A 26,872-nucleotide genomic window follows, 5' to 3' on the forward strand; every position below is an offset into this window, starting at 1 on the left:
AAGAAAAGTCAATGGCCTCCAAAGGCCCACAGCTTCTGCCTTTGGTCAGGGGTGGCAGAGACCCCAGGAAACAGGACTCCACAGCTACTCAGGCTCCATCCAGCCCCTCCCTCACCACAGCGCTGCACCTCACCCCCGGGATGGCTGGTCCTGGAACAGACCAGTTTCTTTGTTTCCAATACCCTGTTAGCCCTCCAGTCCCCAAAGCCCACCAGTCATGCTCAGCCCCCCTGTGGCTGGGGCTCCATCCCCACCACAGACATGGGGTCACTTAGTTTCATGACTACAGAGAAGCAGCATCCTGCTGCCCCCGCAGGGACTGGCCCTAGACTGTGTAAAGACAGCAACAAGAGGCTGCCTGAACACAGGGAACTGGAAGCAACTTTTTTTTTTTTTTTTTTTGTTTTTTTTTGCACCGGTCCTGGAAGCACTGCAAGACCAGGTCAATCCATGGAGTGGATGGAGCACACTCCGGTTCCACCACCCAATACCAAAAAGAATCTGCTCAATATAGACCTCCTATGGAGGACATATCAGAGACAATTACCCTGGGGAGCTCGCCTACGTGGTCACGCTGCTTCCCCTGCCAGGTAACTGGAAGCAACGGCCCAGGAGCGCAGCCTTCCTCCCCACTGGAGCCAGGGCTACCCCCAACAGGTCTAACGCAGTCCAGCCCAAGGAGCTCCACCAGATGCTGGGTTGTGCCCAGGCACCAGTGGAGGTGGTGTGAGGACAGGCAACCCCTTCCCCTTGCAGGGAGCTGGACACCCTTATTCAATCACTGCCCAGGCCGTGTTTGTAGAGATCTCTGTTTATTGCTCAGAGTACACAGTGAGCGGGAAGCAGGTCTGCTGTTGGGGCAGAAGTGGTTATCGATGCAGCCATGTTCTCCGGGGATGCAGAGGTGATGGGTGGGGTGGGGGAAACACCCATAGACCCCACCCACCTCAACAACACAGCAAGGCTCAGGCTGGGGCCACCCCCTCTTCGCACCCTGCAGCAGCAGAGTAGAGGTGCTGAAGGAAGGGAGCGAGAGCAGACCGACCCCTCATTCAGGGGCCACTGTACCTCTGTGTAAAAGGGCCAAATGGGAGAACATGAGGGGCAGTGCCAAACAGGATGGATCCTGAGCCAGTGGCAGTCCCAGCCCTACTGCTGCTGGGCAAAGCCCCTTCCTGCTCAGCCCAGGCTCTGGCCATGTGGGAAGTGGTTGCTTCCCCTGGAGGAAGTGAACAAGAGCCCTTTGGCCACTACTGCCGACACAGCAGCCCAAAGGATGTCCCGGTCCTGGGCAGTTGGACCAAGGCTGGCTTGGAAGTGGTGCAGGACACTGCCCCACAGGACAGGCTCTGAGAGGACACTGCCCCGCAGTCTCTTGGAGGGATGAAATGGCTGGGTGGAGGGGACTTCCTGGCCTGGGTCCTGTCAAGACTTGGGGGTGGGGTATTCAGGGCAACAATGCCACGAAGCTTTGCTGTAAGGCTGTGCCATGCACATTCATAACCCCTGGAGTCTTCCTGGAGGCACAAAGTAGCATTCAGCACCTAGCTACTGCATCCTGCAACCAAAATGGAGAGGAGCTGAGATGTGGAGGAGAGAGGGGCTGGTCCAAGGCCACGCAATGAATTAGCAACAGTGAGGGCAGGACCTAGGCAGCTTCACCCCAAGGGGCTCACTGTTTTGGTCAGGTTCATCTTTGGGAAGTGCTGGGATGCTACAGTGGCAAGCGCAGCAGCCTAATGCTTAGGTGGGATGGGATGGGTCTTTCTCTAACCACAAAGACTGGCCATGCTCCCCTCCCCCAGCCAGGAAGAAAACCCAGGGGACCCCTGGCCAATGCCCCACCCTATTTCTCTAAGTAACCCCGAGCAAACTTCAGGCAACCCCCGCCCTCCCAAGGTTTCTGCCCACACCAATGCAAAGCAGCCCAGGGGGCCATTCCCAGTACCCAAAGTTGGCAAAGTCCAACTAGCAGCAAAAGCCAGTAGAGGAGGTAGAGGGAGTGGGCACCTGCAGGCTCCCCTTCCCCATCTCCGGTGGGTACTGGCTCCTCCACCTCCTGTAGCCAGGCCATTAGGCCTGCAGGGTCCCAGAGTAGCTGGTCCAAAGCCCACACACATTGCACCCCTACCCACCATCCTCCTGTTGTGGGGAGTAAGCCACATCTACAGCAGGAGAAGGGTCCCCCTCTGGCCTGCCTTGCTTCCTGAGTCCCAACCCCCTCCCTGGCCATGGGCATGCTAGGGTGAAAGTTCTTGCTAGGAGGAAGCTGCAGACTCAGGCTGGACTGGCGCGGGCAGGAGGCAGAGGGGCCGGGAAGGGTGTCTGTAAATCGGGGTGAGGGAGGCACTTTGGGGCGGCCCAGCCCACCAGGGCGTCTCAGCCAGCACGGTTCCATCTCTCCTCCTAGCCGCACATTGTCAGCAGCAACCACTGCAGGGGAGGGAAGGAGAAGAGGGTGAATGGGCAGCTTGGGAAGAGGCTACAGAGCCGCAGGCCCCACCAGGCTCCAACAAAATGTCTGCCCCACAGCTTGGGCACTGCCCCTGAGCACCAAGAGGAGATGGGACACAGACAACCTACAGCAGAGGCTGTGGTAATGATCCTGCCCACCCCCTGCTGCACAAGCCAGTGTGAGGCTGGCCTCTCCCTCAGACAGCTTGATTGACCCTCAGCTCTCCAGCCCCTGAACCAGATGCCTCCTTTTCCCTGGGGGCTTCTCTCCGGGGCGGGCTGAGGAAAAGACAGGCCCCAGACAGAGTCCATGAGAAGTGGGACATTCCCAGGAACTCAGGTCCAGAGCCAGGCCTCCCGTTCACCCCAACGCCTGAGCACTAGGCACAGCCCTCACCTCTGTAAGGTTCATCACGGCTGTCCCGGTGCCCTCGGGGTCCATACTGCGGAAGAATCCTGCAGAAGGCAGAAGTGAGTGCTGCATGGGGGTGCTTTTCCTTTATACTTCTTTATCAGAAACCCACACCCCCGAGAGCCCTGAATCCCTCATGCCCCATGGTTAGCAGCTGCCTGGCCACCCCATTTTGCACTGAGAACAAGGGGGATTCTGTTATAGGCAACTTCTGGTTGGCATACCTGTCCCCAAAGTACTGACAACCAGCATGCCTCATGCTGGGGGACCTGTAGTTTGAAACTAAGCAGGGTCAAGCTGAATCAGGACTTGGATGGGAGACTTCTGGATACAAACTCAACCCATGGTCCTGAAGGCATAACCCTGCTCTACTCTTTGAGCCAGTCCTAGCCTATAGTGCTCTAGAGGCTGTGGTGCTAGAAGGGGCAATAGCAATGACCCCATAAAGGGTGCCATCCTCTCCAATTCCACCCAACACCGTGCTAGGCAAGATGCTATCATCAGGAGCTGCTTTTCTTTCCGTACCCTTTAGGGGATACCTGCCTTTAGGCCAGATCATAGCACTTGGCTTCCCTGAGCCCCTGGCTGGAGATGCTGCTGCATGCAGCTGGTCCTGGAGCTGCCACTTACTGAACATGGCCTCTAGCTTGACCAGGCAACAGACGAAGTTGTCAAAGTCCACACCCAGGCTGGCATCAGTGTAGCGTGCCACCACCACCTGATGTAGCTTGTTGTTCAGCTTGAAGCCTGGCAGGCAAAGGCATGGGTAGTGGTTAAGAGGGCTACAGCTGTGGGGGTAGGAACCTCTGAACAACAGCAGGGAAGCAGGTCCCAGCCCATGCAGGAATAAGCACAGATGCACTGGAGGACACTGGCTTTGTGGTCACAACCCCTTTGCCCAGCCCCTCTGCAGCTAGGAAACCCACGCCCACCCAGCTTCTTTCTGTCAAGGGGCCAAGATGCCAGACCCCCAAACAAGAGACCAGAAGTTCTTGCATCAGGTGTTCTGTACCTTTCAGCTACTGTGGTGGTTTCTGGATAGTGGAGGGCGCTCCCACAGGGCAGGGAACAGGGAGGCCCCAGTGTTGTGCTTATACCAGCTGCCAGGGACTTCCCTGCAGGGTCCAGGTTCTCCCTCCCCAGGCTGGGGTCTCACCTGCTGATTCCAGAGCCAGGCGCATCTCGTAAGAGCTCATGGTGCCCGACTTGTCCAGGTCGTGCTGGCGGAAAATCGTCTGCAATGACACAGTCTCAGAGTTCAACCTAGGCCAGTGCCTCCTCCTGATCCCAACCCTGATGGCCAAACAGCCTCACCATAAGTGCAGCATAGAGGCATGGACCTTGTTCCAGCACTTCCCTGCCCCCCTCCTTACCAGCCAGCTCCGGATCTTGTTCCACAGGATCTGGAACTCCACAAGGCCCAGCCGGGCGCTGCCATCTTTCTGGGGAACAGAGAGTCAAGGAGGGGTAGGAAAGGGCCAAAGTCTCCCTGGTTATTCAAGATCCTAAGGTGCACCGAGCAAGACTGACTGGGGTGCAGGTCCTCCTACACTGCCAGGCTGTAGCTAAATGGGCACTATGTCCCCACCTGGAGGTGGCTGCATTTCTTCAGCACTGTGCCTATGTGGTATATGTCATGTTCTGAGACCAGTGAGCTTGCAGGGCTGTGCTGGCACCTGCTCCCCTATTCCATATCTGACAGGCTGGTGCAAAGCTGGACTGTGGAAGCAGCCCAGGATCATTTCTTCACTCCTGCAGGCTCCTGCCTCCTTTGCACTGCCTGCAGTGCAGACCACGGTAGCTACTGATTTCTGTTTATGAGCTCCAACCATTCAGCAGCATGAGGCAAGGGAGCTCTGCTCCACTGTAGAGAGCTGAGGAGAACCTGAAACATCCTTTCTCAGCCGTACTGGAGGGCTGGGTCTAGCCATGGACACCACCCGCAGGGAGAGCCTGTATCAAGCCCTGTGTCAGAGTACATCCACCTGGGAGGCATGGGATCCTGGCTTGGTGTGCATGACAGCTGGTAGGGGATGAGGAGTGGGCACACTTTTTCACACAGGGAAGGCAGACTTGAAACCAGAGTGCAGCTGGGCTCTGGGCTGGCAGAGCTCTGCTCCTGGGGCACAGGAAAAGCCAGCTGTTATGCCCTATGAGACAGTCAACAGGCCAGGCCAGGGGTCTTGTAGCCCGCTGTGCTCTAGCACTGAGATCTGACCTCCCCCAGAGCGGGAGAGGGGTACACAAAGGATATCTGGCAGGAGTAATGCAGGCCCAGGGGATGCCACTGTTGTTTTGTTTATGCCATCTGAGCCAAGCCACAATGACTAAAAGTACACACTCCCCCTAACTCCCACAGGGAAAAGCCTTCTCTGAAAGAATGAAGGGACACTGAGGAAGCCTGCAGAACAGCTTCTCCCCCAGCAGAAAGGGCTTAGCAGGAGGATACGTCCATCAGGTTGACCATGTTGCGACAGGACTCCATGCTGAACCCGTCTGTCTTCAGGTCTTTGTCTGAGGGCAAGCAGAGGGAATGAGACTGTTATTCACTTTCACAGAACAGGTATTCCCCCGCTCCTCCAGCACAGGATGGTAGGAGGGAGAGCACTTACGCCTGGAAATGACTCTGTTCAGAATAGTCTTGAGCTCAAAGACGCTGATTTCCATATCCTGCCAGAAGAGCAGAGCATTAACGATACCCTGACAGCTTTCCCAGCTCTAGGGGACTGGAGAACCCCCCAGTCTCTCCTCCTGAAAGCCCACCACTACGTGCTGGGCCCTGCCTGATGTCTGCCATTGCCAATGGAGACCTCCAGGTTTGTGACACTTCGTGTTGGGCAAGGAAGGCAACTGTCACTCTGAGGTGGCAGGAAATGCTGGGACAGGGCAGGAGATAAGGCTCAGGACTTGAGTGCACTGCCCTCAGCTGGGTATGGGATGTGCCTACCTAGCCAAACTGAGGGACACACATCCAATGGGGCTGAGATGAGTGCTGCTCCCCAGCTCTGGAGATCAGTGCTCTCCAGGTCAAAGCATGCCTCCCTGGGCTCATTCAATGCCTAGTGCCAAAGGGCATGGTCCTGATGGGGCTTTCTGGGTACTCCTGCAAATGCTCACTCCTCTGCTTGCATGATGTATGGCACCCCCTCTTGGCCCCCATACACCCAGGGCACGAATAGTCACCTCTCCAGCCAGCTGCCTGAACATGGTCCTAAAGCCGTCCTCTACGTCGTCCTCAGAGATCTCTTCCTAGGGCAATGCAGACCCAAGGGGAACAGGTTATTGAACAAGGTCTGGATTCTTCCCTCCTGTTAGCATGGACTGCCCCTTCTCTTAGGCTCTAGCAGACAACTGCCAGCAGAAGGAGCTCTTTGCCTGCCTCCCCGCACTGAGCTTTGGTTCCTTGCCCTCCACTCCAACTGTGCCCCAATCTCCGTCTTGTAGGCCAGTGTTTCTCAATTTGTGGGTCACAACCCAAAAGGGGTTGCAAGAATATTTGAAAAAGATTGTGAACAATCAGAGAAAAACGTAGGAAAGCATGGGTTTCCCTCTTGCAGGCTGGTAGACTTCCAGTCCTGCAAGGGGCTGCTTGGGGCTGGGGGGAGTGGGACACAGGCGGTACCACATGCATGTGCGCGTGCAGACATGCACGTGGTAGCCAGGCAGGGTGGAAAGCAGCTCCCGCAGCTCCCCACAAGTAAGTCTATGGAGTGAGGAGGCATAGGCAATACATCGAGTGTGGGGGGGGGGGGGGCACGTGTCCCCCAGATTTGTGTGGGCACGGGGCTACAGCCTAGTTGGACCAGCACAGACAGGAACCACCTCCGTGGCCCAGTGGGTGGGTCCCAGTGTGAGGTGGGTGGAGTGAGGCAATGAGACTAGTTGCTGGCAGCTGGGCCATGGTGGTGGGATAGAGCCATGGCGCGGAGTATCAGTGGCTGGCAGTGGGAGGAGGTGAGGCCTCTATCCGTTACTCTTTGTGCTCCTGGCACAGCGGCTGGTATGGGGTTCATGGCAGCAGCAACGGCAGCAACTAGTCTCTCTGCCCTGCTACATCCTCCCATGCTGGGACCCACCCTCTGAGCCATGGAGGCGCCTCCTGCCCATGCTGGTCTGGCTAGGCTGCAGGCCTGTTCCCATACAAATCTGGGGGGCATGTGCCTCCCCATACCCTACACCCAGCCCCTTCTGCCCCACACACCCACCCCCAGCCCCACACACTGGGGGGCTAGGGCCTGGTGGTGGGGGCAGTGGGTTAGGAGGTTAGGGGCACCAGCAGGACCAGGGAGCAGCGGGTCAGGAGGGAGAAGCACCAGTAGGGCAAGGGTGCTGTGGCTTGGGAGTGAGGGACACCAGCAAAGCCAGGGGGCTGTGGGTAGACTGGCCATTGATGCTTACAAATGGGTCCTGGTACAAAAAAGGTTGAGAACCACTGCCCTAACCCACCCAACTGTCCTCTGGCTGCCAGGCCTCTGCCAATGGAACATATCCGGCTCACAAGGCAGTGGCGTTTCTGTCACCTGCAGGTGGCCCCAGCTGGCACTTCCTCCACACACATACTCCAGGCCCCACAGTGCTGCCCACAAAGGCTCACAAGGGTGTGGGTCCTGACATGCTGTGTAAAGGTTTTGGGAGAGGTGTGGTTGTTCTTACCTCATCAGCAAGATCAGCTGAGATCTCCTCATCTAGCTCCCTGGAGACATGAGAGGAAGACACAGTAAGTGGGGAGTATGTGCCAGCCAGGGGGTAGAGGGGTTGGTTCTCCATAGGCTTTGGGGGAGTCCCTGTGTAGGAAACCATGGCTTTTGGGTTCTGCTGAATTAGACAGGTCAGGAAGTTGGGAAGAGAAACCCCAGGAAGGTGATCCCATCTCCAAACATTCTTGGAGAGGGGTCCATACACCCTCACTTGGGGAGCCCCTCGCACCCCTGACCTGAGGGGAGGCATACACTGCAAGATGGGTGGGGAAGGCTTGGAACCTCTGCTCTAAGAGGCTAGTGGGGCTCCACTGTTAGGGCCCTGACCTGTTTGACCCTGCCCCCGCTCCCACTATCCTGCTGGGACCCTTCCCTCTGCAAGGGAGTCGCAGAATCCCCCCTGGGGCAGGACACCTCCTCCCCTAAGCCCTTGCATCTCAGCAGGTGCTGAAGAAAACACCACTCCCAGCCAGCTCCATCCAGGTGCCACCAGAGTGCGCTCACATCATGTGTGGACTCACTCTGTATCTGACTGCTTCTCGGTGAAGACGCGCAGGACAAAGTCAGCTTCCTGGTGTGGCTCGAAGGTGGAGGGCACAATGATGTACTCGCCGGGGGGCAGCTGGATGTGGTTGCTCACCTCCCGCAGGTTGATGAAGGTCTCTGACCGCGCGCGGGACTGGTTCCGAAGGAAGAACTCCTTCTTCATGTGCACGTTCTGGCAGCCCTGGGACTGTGGGACCAGAGACACCTGTGAGTGAGGGCTCAGCTGTGAACAAGCAGGACTGTGCTGGGGTGCCTGGAGCACCAGCTCTGTACGAGTGCCACATGCACTGCTCTGGCACCCATGATCAACCCATATGTAGTAGGGCAACCCTCCTCATCCTGGCCAGGAACGATCTCAAGGAGCTCAGCTCTGCCCTGGGCTTCAGACTGACACAGCTCCACGACCTGGCTAACCGAGCACTTGTCTCTCAATGGTGACTAACACCATGCCCACTAAGTGAAAATATGAGCATGCCTATGCCCATACATTGTGCTGGGTTGTTACCACAGGGTGAGCAATCTTTCTACCCTTCCCCCATCCTGAGCTTGTGAGCAGCTCTACCCTGGGGCACCAGAACGGAGTGTTTCTCCAGGGGCAGTGCAGACTCTGGTGCCCCACCTGCTGCCAGCCCAAGGGAAGCCTGGGCAGTGACTGCCCCAGAAACAGAGGGCAGGTTGCCAGAAGTGCTGGAAGGCTGAGAAAGGACACTTCTCAACCCAGGCCATGAGGCTGGCTTGGGATGGGCCCCTCTGGTTGAACTCCAAAGACCAGGCCCTGAACTGATTCCTTCCTACCAGGCCTAGCACTCCTTGTCACACACACTCTTGTGGTGGGATGGATAGCTCTGGACGTACCTCCTCAGGGACCTGCGGAGAGAGGAGAGGCCTATTAGGAGATGTGTGAAAGAACAGCAGAGTCCCTGTCCCCATGTGCTTCAAGGGGGCGATGGGTGAAGGTTATCCCACAAACTCCTGCTAGGCAAGACCCTTTCCCTTTCACTCTCTGGAGTCTGATGGGCCCAGCCTTCCATGAGATGATCAGGGCATGCCAAGAGTGTTGGGTGGGGGTGTGTTTGGGAGCTTGGGGAGGGTTACCTCATAAACAGCGAACCCAATGGTGTGCATGTCACCCCCCACGCGCCGCTCCTTCCGCCGGTGTTTCTGCATCAAGGCCACTAGGAAGCTGCAGGCCAACTCGTTGTCCCCAGGGTCGTCGTCCTCTTCCAGGAGCTTGATCTTGAACTGGGGGTTGATCCAGAATGTGGCTGGGGGAGGTGGGAATGATGCACTCAGCATGACCAGGCCCTCCAGCCCCCTAGCCATTGACCCTGCTGCCCCCAGGGGAAGCTGTAGAAGATGTGAACTCCTAGCCCACACCCTGCTCTCTGCCTGCCAGCCACTTACCCCTGCTCCCCAAGCTCAGACATGCTGGGCTCTACGTGTTACTCTTTTCCAACAGGCTCTTTAGTGCTAGCACAGGAACCAGGTCACCCCACTTCCCCAGCCTACCACCCCTTCTCACTCCTGAGAAGGTCACTGAGGGAAGGGACTGGGGGTGGAGGCGGTACCTGGATGGTTCCTGCAGCCCCCGGCAGTGCTACCCCGGCGCCACGTGCCCTCAAACAACTGTGTGTGCCACTTGCTCACGTTGTCCTTGGTCAGGGCATCAGGGCTGAGGTTACAGATCTCCAGTCTGGAGAACTCCCTCATGAAGTCCCGGAAAGACATCCTGCATAGCAGGTGGGAGAGAAGAGACTGAGAGACACTGGAGAGCTGGGAGATTTCTGCAGGAGAAGCTTCCAAATTCAGAGTCTGGTTCTCTGGCTGGCCATACCCTCAGGAGACTCCCCTACCTTTCTGAGCCCTAATCACCCTCCCTTCCTCTGGCTGAGCCTCCCGTCCACCCTATGTTCCCTTTTCAAGAGCCTCAGGCTTTCAAGAGAAGCTCAAGGGACATGCTTAGGGAAGCCCACTCACTCAGCTTACACTATCTGATCCAGCAGTGACTGACCCAGCACTGCCTATTTCCTCCCTGTCCTCTCCTACCCAGTAATGCTAAGCACAAAAGGAGTTCCTGTGTGTCCATGGGTACCAGTTGGCATAAACTTGTTGGCCTGAGCTGGGCTAACCTGGGCTCCTTCAGTAACACAATTGATCAGATTGGGCTTGGGGAGGGTAAAAGTGAGGAATCTCACTGACTCTGCCCAGACCCAGATGCAGGCTCCCTCCACAGGGCTGCATATGTAGAGCCCCCACTACCAATCCCCCAGCACCAAGTCCTTCTGCACAGAAACAGACCCAACAGGATCTTCTTGCCATCATGCCGAGCCTGGAATCCAGGCTTTATCAGGAACCACCTAGCAGTGGGTTGGACACTGGCCTGAAGGAAAAGGACTGCTTGTGGACAAGCCATGCCAGGCCTTTGCATGGCTGCTCATGTGCTCAGGGGGCCAGTCTGGTCAAGGTGTCCAGTGTGTTTGTTGGGGGGATTGAAGGGAACAGGAAAGAATTATGAGCCTGGGAGAAGGAGGGGATGGAGAAACCTGGCCAGGTTCCCAAAGTCTTAGAGATTCAGCTAAGAGTGACAGAGTCTGTAAGACCTGAGAACCAGATGGCAGCCCCATCACAGGTCCAGCAGGGGTGCTGGCTCCCCTTCCGGCACCCTCCCCCTCTGCAGCACTCACCAAAACTCTCCATCTTCCATCTTCAGCTGCAGCTCCGCTTGGTCACTGGGGTCAATGTTGTTCCACTCAGAGGAGCTGGGAGGGCAGGAGAGAGGCAGTGAGATGGGAAATACTAACATGACTCAGCAGAAGGTACCTCAGTCTGCCCTCGGATGATGCTACAAGGGACATCCCAGACTGCAAACTTCCCCTTGGCTCTGCCATGCAAATGCCCTCTTCAGACCCTGCATGATGAGACCTTCCTTCTATCTGTGACAGCTAGGTATGCAGCAGAACGATCAGATCTAACTCACCCGTCACTCCATGCTCCGGTCCACTCCACCTGACCCCAAGGGTTCCTGATGCGGATAAGCTGTTCCTGGCGCCCACGGTAGTCCACCTGTCGGAGGCCAGGAGTCAGAGGTCAAACTCATGTCACTGGGAAACTATTTACATTTCTCTGTTTGTCCCAGGCAGCCAGACTCACCTCCCTAAAGCCAGTGACAGAGTAAGCATGACCCTTTACCAGCTTCTTGAAGGTCACTGCTTCCATATCAAAAGCACTTGTGATCTGAAGGCAAAACACAAAGCATTGGGTTGACTTGGAGCACGGGACAACGTAGATCTCCCTGACCAGGCTCATCATCACCTCCTCTAGCTAGGAGACACTGGCACTCTCCCTCAGAGACACCTCAGTCCCCCAGACTGCTTCAGCATTAGAAAGGAGCAAGGACCCATTAGTCAGCATTTTAGATCCATCAATGACAGAGCCAGTCTGTTGAATCCTTTGCTATCAGCCAGCACACCTACTCTTGGGTCTGAAATGACTATTAGAGAAGTACGTTTGTGTGATGAATATTAAAGCAGAAGAGCTCTTCAGGCTCAAGAACACTAGCAACACAAGATCAAATGGCTATAAACTGGCTATGAACAAACGTAGATGAGAAATTTGGAGATTTTTATCTAGCAGGAGTGAAGCTTTGAAACAGTTTTCCAAGCCAAGTGGTGGGGGGGCCAAGAACCTGCATCTCTTTGATGGAAGGGGTGGTACGATAGGGAGCAGGCAGGGAGTTCTGGCATGCCAATTGTGTGTGTGTGTGTGTAAGTAAGTAAGAGTTTGCAATGTGGAGTCAGATATTTGCAATCCCTGGGGAGGGAGTGGGGGTGTATAAAAGTAGCTGTGGTAGTGTTATGTTTAGTGGTTAACAATTACCTGTGGGTAGTGGGGCATGATAGTCCCAGGCCTTTGCTGACTGCAGGTGGAGGGTGAGGAAGGTTCTTTTGCCCTTCGTGAATGCTACTGGCTTCTGGGGAAGGGGCATTCTGCCTTCCTCTGAGGCACTGGGCTGCTGGTCACAACTAGGGCTGGGGGGCGTTGACTGGGATGTGCTGATGCTGATGCTTCTGCCAGTACTGTGTCTAAAACTTGAAGGTTCCTGTCTAGAAGCCATTGAACTTCTGTTCAAAGTCCTTCTGGTCACTAGATCTGAGGCCAGGAAGGAATAGTTCCTCTAGGTTAGATTGACAGCGACTGTGGGGTTTTCTCTCTTCTTCTGTAGTGTGCAGCATGGTTGTTTCTGAAGGATCTTCTGAGCACACATTAACCAACTGCTTCACTGTTTTTGCACTAGCAAGGCACTGGCAGTGCCCTTGTCTCCACTATTATTTAGGGCATGCTGTAGGACACTGTTGATGTTTTGGGTATTAGGTCTAGCTGAGAACGAAGGATTTGCCGTGTGGCTTTAGAGATTCCTTTGGTTAACAATTGCCAGCGGATGCAGGGGTCAGGACTAAATGGCCCAGGAGACCCCTTCCAGTCCTGTGTTACTACCTACACTTGATTAAAAAAAAAGTGTTTTGGGGTGCCCAAGGCACAGTGCTGAGACCTAACCAGTCACAGGGGGGTGCTGCTGTCCAGGGAGACTACAGGCTTCTGCAAGCACTAGTCCAGTGGCCCAGTCTTTCAGAGTGAGATGGAATGCTTGGCATACTGGGATCTGCAGTCTCCATGCTAGAGGTGCAGGTTGGAGCTGCCTTTGCTACACTGGCAGTGGTCCTTGGGCTCCTGGTAGGCTGCAAGAGGTGGCTTGGCTGGGTGGTTTCTCCTTTCCCTCACCACAGCAGCTGAAAATCATGGTGCAGCAATTGCTGAAATAGGTTATGCGGACCTGGAGCAGGGATGAGGAAATGGCCTGGGGAGATGGTGCAGGGAGCTATTCTACTGGCAGGGAATCCTTGCATATCCCCTGGGAGGCTTGTGCAAAGAGGCTCTGGCCCCTCTCCCTAGAGGCTTGGGGTGACACACTCTAGCAACAGGAGTGGCAGGACTGTTTTAATTCATGGCCTTTTCATACAGAGGTCCAGTAAGCTTGTGCTGAGGCACTCTCAGCACAAGGGGGCACTACACACACATTTGCTGTTTTGATAACTTCCATCATTGAAGAATGAGGGGTACAAATGGTCTCTCAGCACCCCATGGTTCACTGTAGGACAATACCAAATCCCCCACCATGGACACCCACATGGGGTCATGACACTGCCCGAGCCCTGGCTCTCCCTGCCCCAGGCTCAGCCGGGTGCTATGCTGTGTCCAGCCAAGGGATCTGGGTGGGGCATGGTCCATCCAGCTCAAAGATGTGTGATGTGGACCTGGACCTGGATCATTTCACACCTGGGCTCCAGGCTGCAGAGGGAGAGTGCAGGGAGCAGCCCAGCTTTAGCACCTGTGGGGTTAGGGGTGTATGCGGGCAGGTTGCGACTCTAAACTCCCTGCAGTCCCTCATCAGGGAAGGGCAGGAAACAGGGGTGCCTCTTACGTCAATGGAGCAGCCAAGCAGGGAGCCTCTCTCCAGCGCCTTGCAGATGACCCTGTCTAAGTTGCGGGGTGGCCGCTTGAGGTCGTACATTTCTGCCACGCCACCGGTGAAGTCCTCAAAGCCTTCCGTGGTGCTGCCCCCTGACAGGGCCTCATAGGAGCCATTCAGCCTGCACGCCAACCAGACACCGCCAGATGCATTAGCAGGATGACCCTGACGACACTGGGTTCCCCCTGCTGCTCCTAGGGAGTCCTTCAGGGTCCCAGGCCAGCAGTGGTAGGGGAAATAGCTCTCCGGAGAAGACAGCCACAGAACAGGATCTCCCTGCATCCCCACTCTCCCAGACTTGCTCCCCATGTTGCCCCTCCTTCCCATCAACCCCCGGCCTCCCTGCCAGCACTCACTTGGCATAGGCTTTCTCCAGCAGGGCACTCCAGAATTCGGTGCACTCTGCTGAGTGCACAAACACCAGCTCCCCATCCTTGGTTGGTAACCGGTCGTCAACCACCACATCCACCCACTCGCCAAACTGCCATATCTGCAGCAGGAGGAGGAATGGGGTGAGTGGGGCACGGCCAAGCTGCCCGATGTAGGGGACAGCTGCAGAGCTTGGGGCTGAGGAGCCTCATGCTGACTCAGAAGAAGGAGACCTCTGGAGGAGACCTCCATTCTTAGGCCTGGATCCCCCAGGAGCCATTCCCAGAGGCTGTGGGCACCAGTTCCCACCCTGGAGGTGAGAGGCAGTGCTGCCCTTAGCCCTACCTGGAAATGGAAGATGCCTGCATACTCCTCCTGGAAGCTCTGCCCATGGGGCACCACACGATGCAGGAGCTCTTCATTGAGGGTCAAGGAGCCAATGGCAGCCAACAGCCAGCAGTCACCTGGGGAGCAAGGAGATGGGGTCAGGCTCTCACCCAGCATACAGCTCCCTCCTGCCTCCCTGCTGGGTCACTGTGACTTTCAACCTCCTGCCACTCCCTGAGGTAGACTCCTGCCTCTTGCTTCCCTCCCTCACTGGTCAGCTCTGTATGGGATCCCCTAATCCAGGGGTGTCACTGACACAGCACATGGGCTGGATGTGGCCCATCGAGCCCCACTGTCCAGCCCCAAGTGCTGCCCCTCGGTCTCAAGTTGACCCACATGTGGCATTCATTGGACTAGGCCCATGCTGCACATGGCACTTGCATGAAGCCAGTCTGGGTCCTGCACTGCACCCAGCACTTGTGTGGGGCTAGTTCAGGATCCCCCACCAATGCCATATCCAGTGCCCACAGGGCCTGTTCTGGGGCAGGTGCCACAGGCAGCGTGGGTCCCAGACCTGCTGGAGTGGGTGCCATTCGCAGCTTGTGTCCCAGGCTGGCTAGAGTGGGTGCTGGATCCAGTGTATGAAGGGGTGGGGGCTTATGGGCCCAATCCAGCACATAGAGCCTGCCCCATGCTACTCATCCAGCCTGTGGACTAGTCCAATGCCACTCCTTTGGCCAGCAGGACCTGATGAGTTTGACAGACCTGCTCAGATACAATTAAAAAACCAGCTGCATCCCCAACAACCCTGATGCAGAAGGGGTCAACAGGGAGTGGATTAGATCCCAGAGGTGGTTTCCCGCAGGATTATGTGCAGGGCACTGCTGACCCCATTGCTGACTCTGTGGGAGCAGAAGGGCGAGTGCTCCCTCTCCCTCTCTGCTCCACAAGAGTGGTCTAAGGGGCATCACTGTGACCTGGGGGATTATGCAAAGACCACCACCTCCATTATTATGCAGCCCCTATGACTGAGCTGGGTAGGCATGGTGCCCAATGGCTTGCCCCCCTCCCAGACCTCCATCCTGGCAGGAGAGGGGCTCTGGGGAGGCCAGGAGCTGGTAGGAGGAGAGGGGAGGCAGCGTGTGCCAACCCCAGGTGCTCCTGTCATTCAGGGATGCACCCAGCTGCAGGGTGTGTGGGGGTGGAACAAGAGCGGTAAGCAACCAGGGCTGGGAATAGCAGGAGGGGGTCAGGAAGAGGAGGTGCCTGGAGACATGGGGGACAATAGATGGGAAATGAAGCCCAGGAGTGGAGGCTGAGCAGGTGAGCTTTTGACAGAAGAACCAGGCCAAAACCAGAGCCCCTGGATGGGATGCTAGGACAGTCCCGGGTTTTCAGATCCTCCTGCAAATGCTAAATATAGGCATGGCATCAACCCTCTCGCCATTATTGTCACAGCAACCCGAAGCCACAGCCTGCCTTCTTTTTGTGACTCAGCCCCTGGCAGCTGAGACAGTTTCCTGCTTGTGCTGAGGCTGGGTTAACTGTTCATGTCACGCACCTCAGCCAGATGCCCCTGGAAACAGTGGTGCCAGGAGGCTGAGGGGACACCAGGGAGGGGCTGCCCATCACCCAGATCTGCTGGGGCCACACAATCCTTGCTGGCAACTCCTCCCCTCTTCCAGGCTGAGGGCCTCCTACCACCGCCTCTACCACTGCTGCTCAGTTCTGACCCACAGCCCTTCCCCCCACACCCCGCACACACACCTTGCCATGCCAGTCTCAAGCCCCCACCCAGCTCTGCTGAGGCCCCTCACTCCTGTAGCTCTCCTGTTACCCCAGCCCAGATTGGACTCCCAGTGGTACCGGCAGTAATGGTGGGGCACGCTGTGCGGGAGCTGGGGCTCAAGGACCCCCCTCCCATAGAACTGTGCAGTCCATCTTTGTGTGCCACAAGCAGGCTCCAGCTGCTGTTGAGCTCAGCAGGAGGTAACCCTGAAGCATGACAACTTGGGCATAGGAATAACTCCTGCAGCCACTAAAGCATGGCCCCACAGCAGCTGGGCAACACAGCACCACTGCACACAGTATTAGGAGATGAAGCAAGGTAGATGTCATGTTTAATTCAGCCTGCCTTTGAGACCCACCTGCTTAGGCTGTATCCAACTCTTACTGCAACTGTCCCACTCTTTCCTACTCCACAGCCTTAGATCTGGCCTAGTTCCTCTCAGTCTGCACTGCCAGAGTCATCCTTGGGCTGTCACTGCTGCTAGCATTGCCCTGTCTGCACGAGTTCTTCCCTTTGCTCCCTTTCCCCATGGCACCCAGTGCAAGACACCTTTCTTTGCCTTTAAGGCTCTTCAAGCTTGGCTTTGCCTTAGCCATCAACCCTGATACATTACTTGGACATCAGTCCTGCCTCCTGTGCTCTGCCAAAGGTGCCAGCCCTCACTGCCACCATCTTCCTCCCAGCACCTTGGTGCTCCCTCCCATACCACACATAGACATGGAAGTAACTTCCAATTCACATTTGCAGGGAGGCCCACCAAGCACTCCGTGAGTTGCTGCCACTGACACTGTTTCACCCTGCAGAAGTTTATTGCAATCAGTGGCTGTGCCTCATCGCCAACTAAACCGCAGGCCCCGGATCGTTATGGATTGGGGCCTTTAGGAACTACTAGGTATACGAAACACTGAAGGAGAATCCATCTTCTTCAAGATACCAGTCTTGATAACAGCCTTCAAATACCTGAAGGGTAATTATAGAGAGGATAAAGACATTGTTCTCTGGCCCCAGAGCAGGGGTGGCCAACTTGGGACACAGGTGCCACAAGTGGCATAGGCAGCCTCTGTGTATGGCACATAGTAGACTGGGGAAGGGACAGGCAGCACGGTGGCAGAGAGGGCAGAGAGTAGAAAGCAGAGCAGCAGATTGGGAAGGTAGTGCAGGGAAGGGAGCAGAAAACACAGCATCAGATCAGGAAGGGGAAGGGGATCAGCCCAGCACTTGGGGAGAGTGTAGAGCTAATTTGTGGCATGCCTGCCAAAAACACTCGTGCCCCTCTGCAGCAAGGGAAAGTTAAGTTGGAGATAGGAGCCTCCTGACTGTGAGGGTGGTCAAGCACTGGAACAGACTATGTAGAGAAGCTGTGGAGTCTCCATCCCTGGAAATCTTGAAGACCTGGCTGGATAGACACTTGGCTGGAATGGTTTAAGTCAGGGCCAATGCTGCCTGGAGTAGGGGGCTGGATAAGAGAACCCTGTGAGGTCCCTTCCAGCCTTACTTCCCTATGATCTCAGTGAGATCTCACCCAGGAGGTGTTAGAAATAACAGCCACTGCCATCCCACCCTTTGCATAGGGCGCAGTGGGTGGGGAGTCTGGGCTGCATGGGAGGGGTATTTTCAGATGGAATAAGGACTTCAGGGTCATGGGGGATTTAGGAGGTCAGAACCGAGTGAGCTGGGCTGAGGCTTGGTCAGGGCCCTGCCGTAAATATGCCAACTCCTGGTGAGAGCATCCTGTGAAACACTATCTCAGCAGTCCCCTGGCCCTGCAAGCCTCACTGCCAAGGTCCCACACATCCCCCAAGCAATTCTGCATTGGGGAGCACCCCACCTCCCCATCTGACCCATTCCCTACCTGCCCCTCATACAACACCTCAGCCCAGCCTCTTCCCAAGCCCCAGCTGGTCAGAGGACAGGGCTGGACTTACCCAGAGCCCCCTGGCAGATATCTGTCCTTGTGGCACCTCCAACAATGAACTGAGGGTCATCCACGATTTCCTGTTGGGGAGAGAGAATCAACTATGGGTGCCTAATCTCACCAGGATTTGCCCTCTAGTCCCTCTTTGCATGTGGCCTCCTGTACAGGGGAACGATGTGGGTGTGGAGCACCCTGTGACTTTGGTACTGTACCCTTTGTACCTTCCCTGAACTCTGGCTGGGAAAAAGGCCTTGGCTGTGACAATCCCATGGCTACACAAACTCCAAAGGAGTCAGTGGGGAAAAGCTTGATAGCCTTCTGATGTTGAGACATGGGGACCAGGCCTGAGAGAGTCCCCATCTGTAGCAGTGGCAATAGGGATCACCACCCCAAGGGCCCCCCAGTCCCTGCAGGTCATATGTTTCTACCCCTGGGTGAATGCAATTCCATTCAGAGGGGGGCAAAGGACAATGCAGAGAGTAGCCTCTGCATTTCATTGCCCAGCTCTGCTGACCCAAGAAAGGGAGCTTGCCTGAGATGGCAACAGGTTGGCAGAGTGCAACCTTTTCCTGGACAATGGCATCTGACATGCAAGGGAGGCAAGGCCCTGAGCAGGCAGAGGGGGTGGGGAGCTGGGCAGACAGGGGAACAAGACTTGCAGTAGGCAAAGGGACTGTGGGTTGTCGTCATGTTAATGAGGGGCCTCCTTGGGATAGGCACTTACCGATGGGCGCTTCCAGCGCACCCCCTGGGTCTTGCCGGAGTGTGGCCCCAGCTCCTTGAAGCCAAGGACAGAGGGGACAGCTGGGAATTGGGGGTCCTCAAAGAGGGTGCCACTCTCCAGGCACTCCTGCTTCAGGGCCTCATAGTCCTGGTTGAGGTACTTGATGGAATTGTGGTGCTTGCCAACCCCCTCTGCTCGCAGACGGTCCCTCTGCAGCCGGGCAGCGATTCCCCCGAAGGGCATCATGGTGCAACTGACCAGGTACAGGTGGCACTAGCTTCAACACCTCCCTCTAGGTTACAAAGGCACCATTAGACAAGCTGGGCACAACAGTGTGGGGGGGTGGGATGGGAGGAGCGGTGAGGAAGGGTCTTCCTATGAGGACCACACTTGCTGCAGGACGTTGAACTAGTTAGAGAAGGCACGGTTGGGATCTAGGCCATTAATTTAACAGGCAGGAAATCTCTTCTTCACCTAGGACTCAACTTCCCCCTTACTCATGATTCTAAGGAAGCCAAGGTGGCAAGTGTCCAAGCCTGGGCTGGTCTGCAGTGCAGGAGGAGCCCTGGAGCCGTCACACGCTGCTAGGGGCCATTACCACACTCCACGGCCTACTCAAACACTGGCCCTGCTGTTTAGAGAGGGGCCTTGGCTGCTGGCCCAAGCTGGTCACACATCCATTCTAGTTAGTGCTCTGTCAAACAAACCCGGCTGGGAGCAGAAGGGGAGGGCAACTCTGCTGACAGCAACACAGAGGGATTTCCTGTAAAGGGGCCAGCTGAACACACTAAGAAAAGATATCAGATTTACCCAAAGAACCTTGTTTGCCTATGTCCTTAGACCAATGCGACTGCAACCTATACCCAAGCATCCTAGGCACTTTGCTCCCTGCTCTTCCTTTGTCCAAAGCATCTCTCCTAGTGTCTGTAACTACCAGCCAGGACTTTGGGCAACATTCTTCGCATAACCCCCTTCCCTACAGCACCTTCTGCTGGTGGGGGGCAGGGACTTGGGCAGTCTCATGCTCCCCTTGTCCTGTTTCCTAGCTCTCCCTTCAGGTTGTTAGTGTTCGCATGGTGCTGTTTCTCCCAGAAATGAACTAGTCTGAGACAAGAACAGGTATGTCCAAGGAGAGGCAGCGGGAGGGTCTGCACTTGGGTTCCACGTGCCTTCTCCTCACTGGGAGGTGACTCAGTGTTTGCTCATGTGAGGGCAATGCATGGGGAAGGTGTGGGGGGCACTATTCATGAGTGGAGCCGCTGCCACCTCCACGGGAGCAGTGCAAGGCTGGGGGAGGAGGGGCTGCTCTTCCCAAGCTGGAGGGAGTGACTCAAGTATGGCTCAGAGCTGTGAGCACACAGGATTCTGGGAAAGTGCCGCTCCCTCAAGGAGATGGGGGGGCTGTCTTCTACCAAGGCAGTGCCCCCACCACTGAGAAGCGCTAACAGGGGTTGAGGAGAAAGGGCACATGGGTGTACACATAGTGGGATGTGAAATATCCAGCCCCCAAGCCCTTCTGGAGACTAGGCTACAGGGACTGGGGCTCTATCCCAGTTCTGGAGTGGGCACGGCCATTACTGGGGACAACCAACATCTCTTTGCAGATCACAGGCCGCACCAGCCCCTGGGAGTGCAGTCTGCACACCTCATCTGTGCAACGCATCAGTCCTTGGGCGGCCTGTCCCAGAATACCAACACAGGCCCCACAAATAGGCTAAGCTGGGTGCATGCAAGCCAAACCCTGCCCTCCTTTGCTAGGACTCTGACCCATCATGTTCTTGAGTTAGTGACTGATGGGAGAAGGCAGAGGGGCCCACTGCAGCAAAGCAAAGGCCTGCAAAGGCCTTGTCGCTGAAACACTTAACAAGTGGTTCCAACAAGGGGGGTTTCAGTTTATGTGACAGGCCCCAGGACACTGCTCTGCCCCATTCAACGAAGTGGGCTGTAACCCAGCACACTGCTCAGAGGTGCACCATGCTGTGCTCCAGGATGGGAGACAGTGCAAGAGTCATGGCAGCACATACTGCATGTAACCAGGCGAGAGGCTGGCTGATACAGCCAAGGCCCATCTCTGAATGTTGGCTGGCACCAGTGCCCAAGAAAGTCACGGAGCATCAGTTAAAATATCATACCTACTGGAAGTGAACACCATGCTCCCCATCCCAAAATCCTAGCTCCTCTTCCTTCTCCAGGGTGACACCCAGCCAGGCCAGCAGTGGGACCCTGATGGGACTGGTTCATGTACCTTCTGCTTCCTGTTGCCCCACACCACACCTAAGATGTTCATCCAAACTAGGGAGCTAGAAATCCTGCTCATGGGAAACTTGTCATAACCTTTCTGATGCCAGCCAGGATCTCTGTTCCACAGGTACTGCTGCCAGAGGTCCCTGGGGTAGAAGGGGACCAGACACCAACTTACCCAAGGCTGCCATGTCACCCTCACTATTGCCTACACAACAGAGGGAAGTTGGAGCCTTGTTGCTAAGACATGCTGTCTGGCCCTGGAGTTATCAGGAGTAAGCGAAAGGCACTGTCAAGCTTGGGCAGCTCTTGCTGTCCCACTGTGCTGCTGCTGGGGCCTGGTTTGAGCTAGAAACTGGGTCCTGAAGCAGACATAGGGCACACACAGCTCCCTATCCCTTCATGGCTCTACTTGTGTCTGCCCAGATGTTCACGGAGGTCAGAGGGAGGAAGCCTGTCCTCTTCCACCACTGCCTTAGCCCTGCCTCACACTACCCTAAGCACCTGGTCCCCTTCTCCCCAGGCAGTACCATCTCTTCTCACCCTTTTGCCCCTACCTACCACAGTCCACTGCCTTCCCTATCCCAAGCCCCCAGTGCCACCCCTGATGACACAGCCTCAACACCCTTGAGAACCCAAAAACATCATCCTCTCTGCACCAGTCCTGCACCTTCTGTCCCCTTGGGCTGACTCCTCCTATTTGAATGGCAGGGCAGGGGCCAGCTAAGCTGAATGAAGGGCAATCCTAGGCACAGTCATCCCTGCTGTCTCCATTTCCTGCCTTGCGGTTTCCCCTGCTTTGAGCCTCCTCGTGCTCTCAGGCAGGCCTGTGCAGCCCTGATATGGGTGTGTGCATGCTCTTAGAGGCTTAGTTGTTCCAGAGATCTTCTTCCCTGGCACTCCTAGCCCCTCTCCTCCACAGCACTGTGAGCACAGTGTGCTGCCTTCTGACTCCTGCACAGCCACTGGCTGACACCAGCCTGCCCATGGACTGACCCCACGAGGGCTGGCAGTAGCTCTGATGGTAGTACTTTGGCTCAGTACCACAGGAAATGCCCCAGGTTGCTCTGCGGGTTTGACTACATCTTGGTGAAGCCATAACAGGCCTTGAATCCTCCCCTGTGGCTTACTGATGTTCCCATCAGATAAGGAAAAACTATAACTGGCAGTCATCTTTCAAGCACCATCAGCTGGGTGACACCAAAAATGGCCACCACTTCCTGTCATGCAGTACTAGTCCCCGTAATACAATCTTCCCTCTCGTTCAGCATGTGGTGGGTACCAGTGAACGTCTCTGGGATATCCATCACCTGCTGAGCCAATGCTTCCTCAATAGACTGGGGCAAGGTTGAGGAAGGCCATGCCAGTGAGAGGGGCCCTCCTCCCCCAGGGAGGCTGTTTCAGGCTGGCTGCAGACTCAGGCAGGCTTTCCTGTGATGGCTATGCTCAGGACACATTTTCTAGCTTCCCTTCACAGCCAGGATATGACAGAACAACCACAGGACCAAGCTTCTTTCTCTACACAGCCTGTGCCTCTGTGTCAGCTCAGGCACCAGCAGCTACACCTAGCAGCTGCTTCCGAAGCTCAGCCCCATGCACTACTAGGACCACAGACACCCTGAGCTGTGGCCAGCAGACACAGTGATCCCTTGGGCACTGCAGGGGTTATTATTAGTCTTGTTACTCAGAGCAGTTCAGAAGGTCCTGGTGGCTGCTGTGCTCACAAAGGAGCACAAGTAGCTGCTGACTGGGGAGGCTACCAGAGCATGGAGGGAGAGAAGAGTATTTCAGTTTCATGGGGGTCTTGGTGCCAGCTGGGCAAGAGCAGGCAAAGGCAAAGGATTCACACAGGCTGGCGGTGCTCGAACCAGTAGGTGCCCAGGGTGAACAGAAGGGTGCACATTTCTGGCCTGTGCTTCAGAAAAGCACAAACCAACAGTTGTTCAGGGACTGCCCAAGGGGCAGCTCAGTGGGAATCTTTCAGCATTTTCCTCTCTCTGATGCTGAGTGTACTTCTGGTCCCAAAAAGATTTGGAAAATGGGTCTCCTGGAAACATGCTGCTGCCAACCAGGCCCTGAAATCCTGGGCATCCCCAGGCCAGCCAGAAGGCATGTTACCAAGCCCAGCTGTTGCATGGGTCCCGAGGTCCATCCACTGCAGACCTCCAGGTGGGAAGCTCCTTGTGGGCAGCTGTGCAGGGCACAGAGTATTCAGACACCATGGTGATGGCCACAAAGAGAAACTATAGTATAATGGAGAGAGCCCCTTGGCTCTCATTTGCCCCACAGTTAGGTCCCGTCATCCCTTCCAGGGACCATTCCCAAGCAGGCTGGGGACAAGGGTGCTCAGTCCTGAGCATCTTGCCACAAAGAGGGCAACAAGCTAGAAGAGCTCAGAGAAGGGCCTGAAGGGACACCTGTCTATGAGAGGGCTGATGGTGGAGGGGCACACAAAGACATGCTGGTCTGAGGTGGGACATATGCCCTGAGGGGAGGAAGAGGGTGTACTGAAGAGGAAGGGAGGATTTAAGCTGACCTGCAGATAAGTATCGCCAGTGGGGAGATGGATGTGGCTAGGGGAATCATTCCCCCTGGAAGGTCACCCTGGCTGGGATGTTTAAAACTAGGCTGGCAAGGCCTAGGAAAGGTGCAGGGCACATCACTGTCCTGTGGCCCCCCGAAGACCTGCCCCTCTCTTGGTGCAGTGCCTTCTCAGAGCAGTCACTCCCCTGTCTTCTCTGCAGTGACACTAGGGAAAGGCGCAGGGGGCAGACTATGGCTGTGCAGGGTCACCTGCCCTCATCCCTCCAGCCCGGTGCTGTGTGAAGTGTTGGCGCGACCACAGCACCAGCTGGGCAGGCTCTCCCCCTTAAATTCCTGCCATTCTAGCACACTCTGCACATGGAGAAGCATGGGGCCAACCAGGGAGGGGAGCACAGGTGCCCTGTTTGCCTGGCTTGGCAGAAACTTGTCCCACGAAAGGACCAGGCCTTCCAAACCCCAAACGTGCCCACAAAGGCCTCTCCGCTACTTCCTCCCAGAGGCTGCCTGCAGACAAACCAACCCTAAGCCAGCTCTGGGTTTGTTCAGCCCCCAGCACTGAACTGAGCCCAGCCACACTGAGGCTGTAATCTTTGCTGAGCCTCACCGTGCAGATGACTCCTGGGTTCAAGTCCCAGCTCTGCCAGCAACCCTCTGCACATGCTTGGGTATGGCCACTGTGCCCCTCTGTGCCATGTTTGGGGTCAATAGCACATGTGCCCGACCTCTCTGTGCCAGGGCTTGGCTTCTCCAGTCTCCCTGAACTAAGGGGGATAGTTCAGTGGTTACCATCAATTCCCACCATCCAGGTCTTGCCCTCATTCCAGCGAGCTGTCTGGAGAAGCCCTTTCAGATGGGCTGATTCCCCTGAGGGGAACAGACCCCAGGCTGTGAACAGTGGGTGCCCTGTACACTGCCAACCATGGAAGAGCACCAGCAGAGACACCTCTGCAGGTGCACAGGAGCCAGCGCTGGACAGTCCCCAGACATTATTCCAGGGAGAAGCCTGGCTTTCTGCCCTAATCACAGGGGCACACACATACTAGGTGCCTGGCTAGTAGCCAGATGGCCATGCTAGGCTGACCAGGTTGCCTAGGAGACTGCCATCCCTTTGAGCCCCTGCCCATGTCACGTGTAGGTGGCACGCAGTGCAGCAGAGTGTGGCCAAAGTGAGTGGGACAGCTTTGACTCTGTGCCAACACTCACGGTTTGCATCGAGGACCTGTTGCAGTGCAGCCATCCCTGCCTGAGTTGGGAGAATATGAAGTTATTGCTGTAACAACACTGGGACCATCACTCAGACGAGAGATGTGGAAAACTCCCACATGGCTAGAAAGTAAACGGAAACTTCAGACTGGCTTGGGTGGGCCCTGCTCATTCCAAAAGGAGACCCGGCATGGCTCAGCCCACCCAGAGGAGCCCAGGTACTAATTGCATTTAAGCTCAAACCTAACCCAAGTCCCTCATGCCCACTGCACCCAGCAAAGTATCAAGAACTACCAAGGTTTGTATGACAAACTTTTCTTCCAACCCCTGCTGTTCACATCCCATTCATATAAACATATATCTGGATACCTGGCACCAAGATGCAGCCACCTTGGCAGTGCAGCATGCCAAAAAGCAATGCAATACACAACAGGGTAGAGCAGGAACCTAACCATGGCTGCAGAAAGAAGGGAGGAAGACCTAATGCAGATCTACAGGCTGAGTTTTGGCCACACAAAGGAAACCCCCCAGGCCTGTTTCCCAGAAGTGGAAGCCGCAAAGAGGCTGTGGCCCCAGCTATGTGGTATCTTACAAAGGAAAAGGCACCGGTGCACAGAAAGCTGTCCCTGGGGATCCCCAGGGCCCACTCCAGCAGACAACTGCAGAGCAGGAAAGCTGTATCTTGTAAACACCATGAATGGCAATGTTTCCACTGCTCTTCCAAGCCCAGTGACCTGCAGGCTCATTTATGCAGGGGACCTGCAACAGCCCCTTCGGCTTTAGCATCTGCTGCCAGAAGCAAAGCCCGCTCCTATCCTTCCAAAGACACAAAATTGTCCCCAGCCCTCCCCTCACCGTAGTGGGGCTCCTCTCCAAGACAGGGGCAGTGCATGAGAACAGCAAAGTGGAGTATGGGGACAGCACAAAGTGGGTGGAAGGAAGGAAGCGCCTGCCAAGATTTCCCCACCCAGGACTCTCCAGAGCTGGCACCCCAAGGGCACCTTTAGGCAGCAGACAGGGCCAGCTTTGGCAGAGGGACTAGCACTGTCCCAGCATGGCTCCTGCAGGCTAAGGAACATGCCGTACCCCCACACCCAGCCTGGGATCCAAGGCAGGTCGGAGCACCCACAGCCTCTGGCAGGCTCAGAGGCACCAGGAGTAATGCAAGGGCTGGCTCCAGCCCAGACCCCTCCCAAGGCTAGATACCACAGCCTCTCCAGGGGGGTGAAGGCTGACCTGTGGGATGTGCCCCTCCTTTCCTGGTAACGCCAACCTGCACCACAGACCCCCACCGAATGGCCAGCGAGACCTCTTCTCCCCCACCCTGAACACCTCCAGCAGGGGCCAGGGCAGAGGTGCCTGGTGCCAGGGGCACTGCCACTGCCCAAACTCACCTGCTAGCCCCACTGATGCCAAGGAAAGTGAGTGCCTGGCAAAGCCGCTGCCAGCTCCGGCATGGGGCGGGGTGGGGTGTGGCAGAGAGGGGAAGAGGGAGCTGAAGTTAGCCCGCTCTTGTGCTGAGCCTTTAAGCGGATCTAGGCTTGGCTGCTGCAAGGGACAAGAAGCTATGAGAGTCACTTACTGCGTGGGCTCTTCCCTGAGGGGGGCCTGCGCTTCACTGGCTCCTCTCCTGGCTTTCCTGGGAGCCTCCCTACTCACTGCTCATGACTGCAGAGCTAGCTCAGCTGCCCTGGCTCTGCAGGCAGGAAGGTGGGGTTTGGCCTGGCAGGATGTGTAGGCAGCTCAGATTGAGTGAGTTGGAGAGGAGGGGGAAGGGCAGGGAAATTAAAGGCACAGCAGCTGCTGTAAGGCTTTGGCCTGTCTTTCAGGCCTGGAGCCTTGCAGGAAGCCGGGCCCACCCTTCCCTGCCTCCTCCCTCCTCCCCCAGGCAGGTTTGCAGTGCACCAGGGACAAAGAGAGCCAGCAGATCCTGCTCTCCTCTTCTCCAGCTGCCTTAGGCCAAGACTCCTGCTGCAACAACAGCCTTCAGGGCATCAGTTAAAAGGCCGCTTGCTCCAAAATGGAGGAGCCTGAGCTAGCAATGGACTGGGAGAGGCTGGCCCTGGGGGGTGGTCAGAAGAGGTCAGTGGGCCTCATCCTAGGTTGAAGAGAAAGCTCAGAACT

At 56.2% G+C, this 26,872-nt stretch overlaps 1 protein-coding gene across 1 annotated transcript; it reads right to left on the bottom strand.

Moving 5' to 3' along the window:
- Positions 1–792: 792 nt before the first annotated feature.
- CAPN11 (calpain 11) lies at positions 793–26,474 on the bottom strand. The gene is made up of 22 exons (XM_019549667.1): positions 26,330–26,474; positions 18,761–19,051; positions 18,047–18,116; positions 14,351–14,469; positions 13,993–14,126; positions 13,589–13,757; positions 11,260–11,343; positions 11,087–11,172; positions 10,794–10,868; positions 9,678–9,838; positions 9,205–9,374; positions 8,965–8,976; positions 8,085–8,296; positions 7,520–7,559; positions 6,050–6,115; positions 5,479–5,536; positions 5,316–5,380; positions 4,240–4,308; positions 4,023–4,101; positions 3,497–3,613; positions 2,852–2,910; positions 793–2,433 (listed from the first exon to the last, which is right to left on the bottom strand). Exons 2-22 carry the CDS (start codon positions 19,004–19,006, stop codon positions 2,407–2,409), a joined length of 2,118 nt encoding a protein of 705 aa, XP_019405212.1. The 5' UTR covers positions 19,007–19,051; positions 26,330–26,474; the 3' UTR covers positions 793–2,406.
- Positions 26,475–26,872: the final 398 nt, after the last annotated feature.

The sequence above is a fragment of the Crocodylus porosus genome, unplaced genomic scaffold (assembly GCF_001723895.1).
Source record: "Crocodylus porosus isolate Cpor-Errol unplaced genomic scaffold, CroPor_comp1, whole genome shotgun sequence".
Classification (NCBI taxonomy): Eukaryota; Metazoa; Chordata; order Crocodylia; family Crocodylidae; genus Crocodylus; species Crocodylus porosus.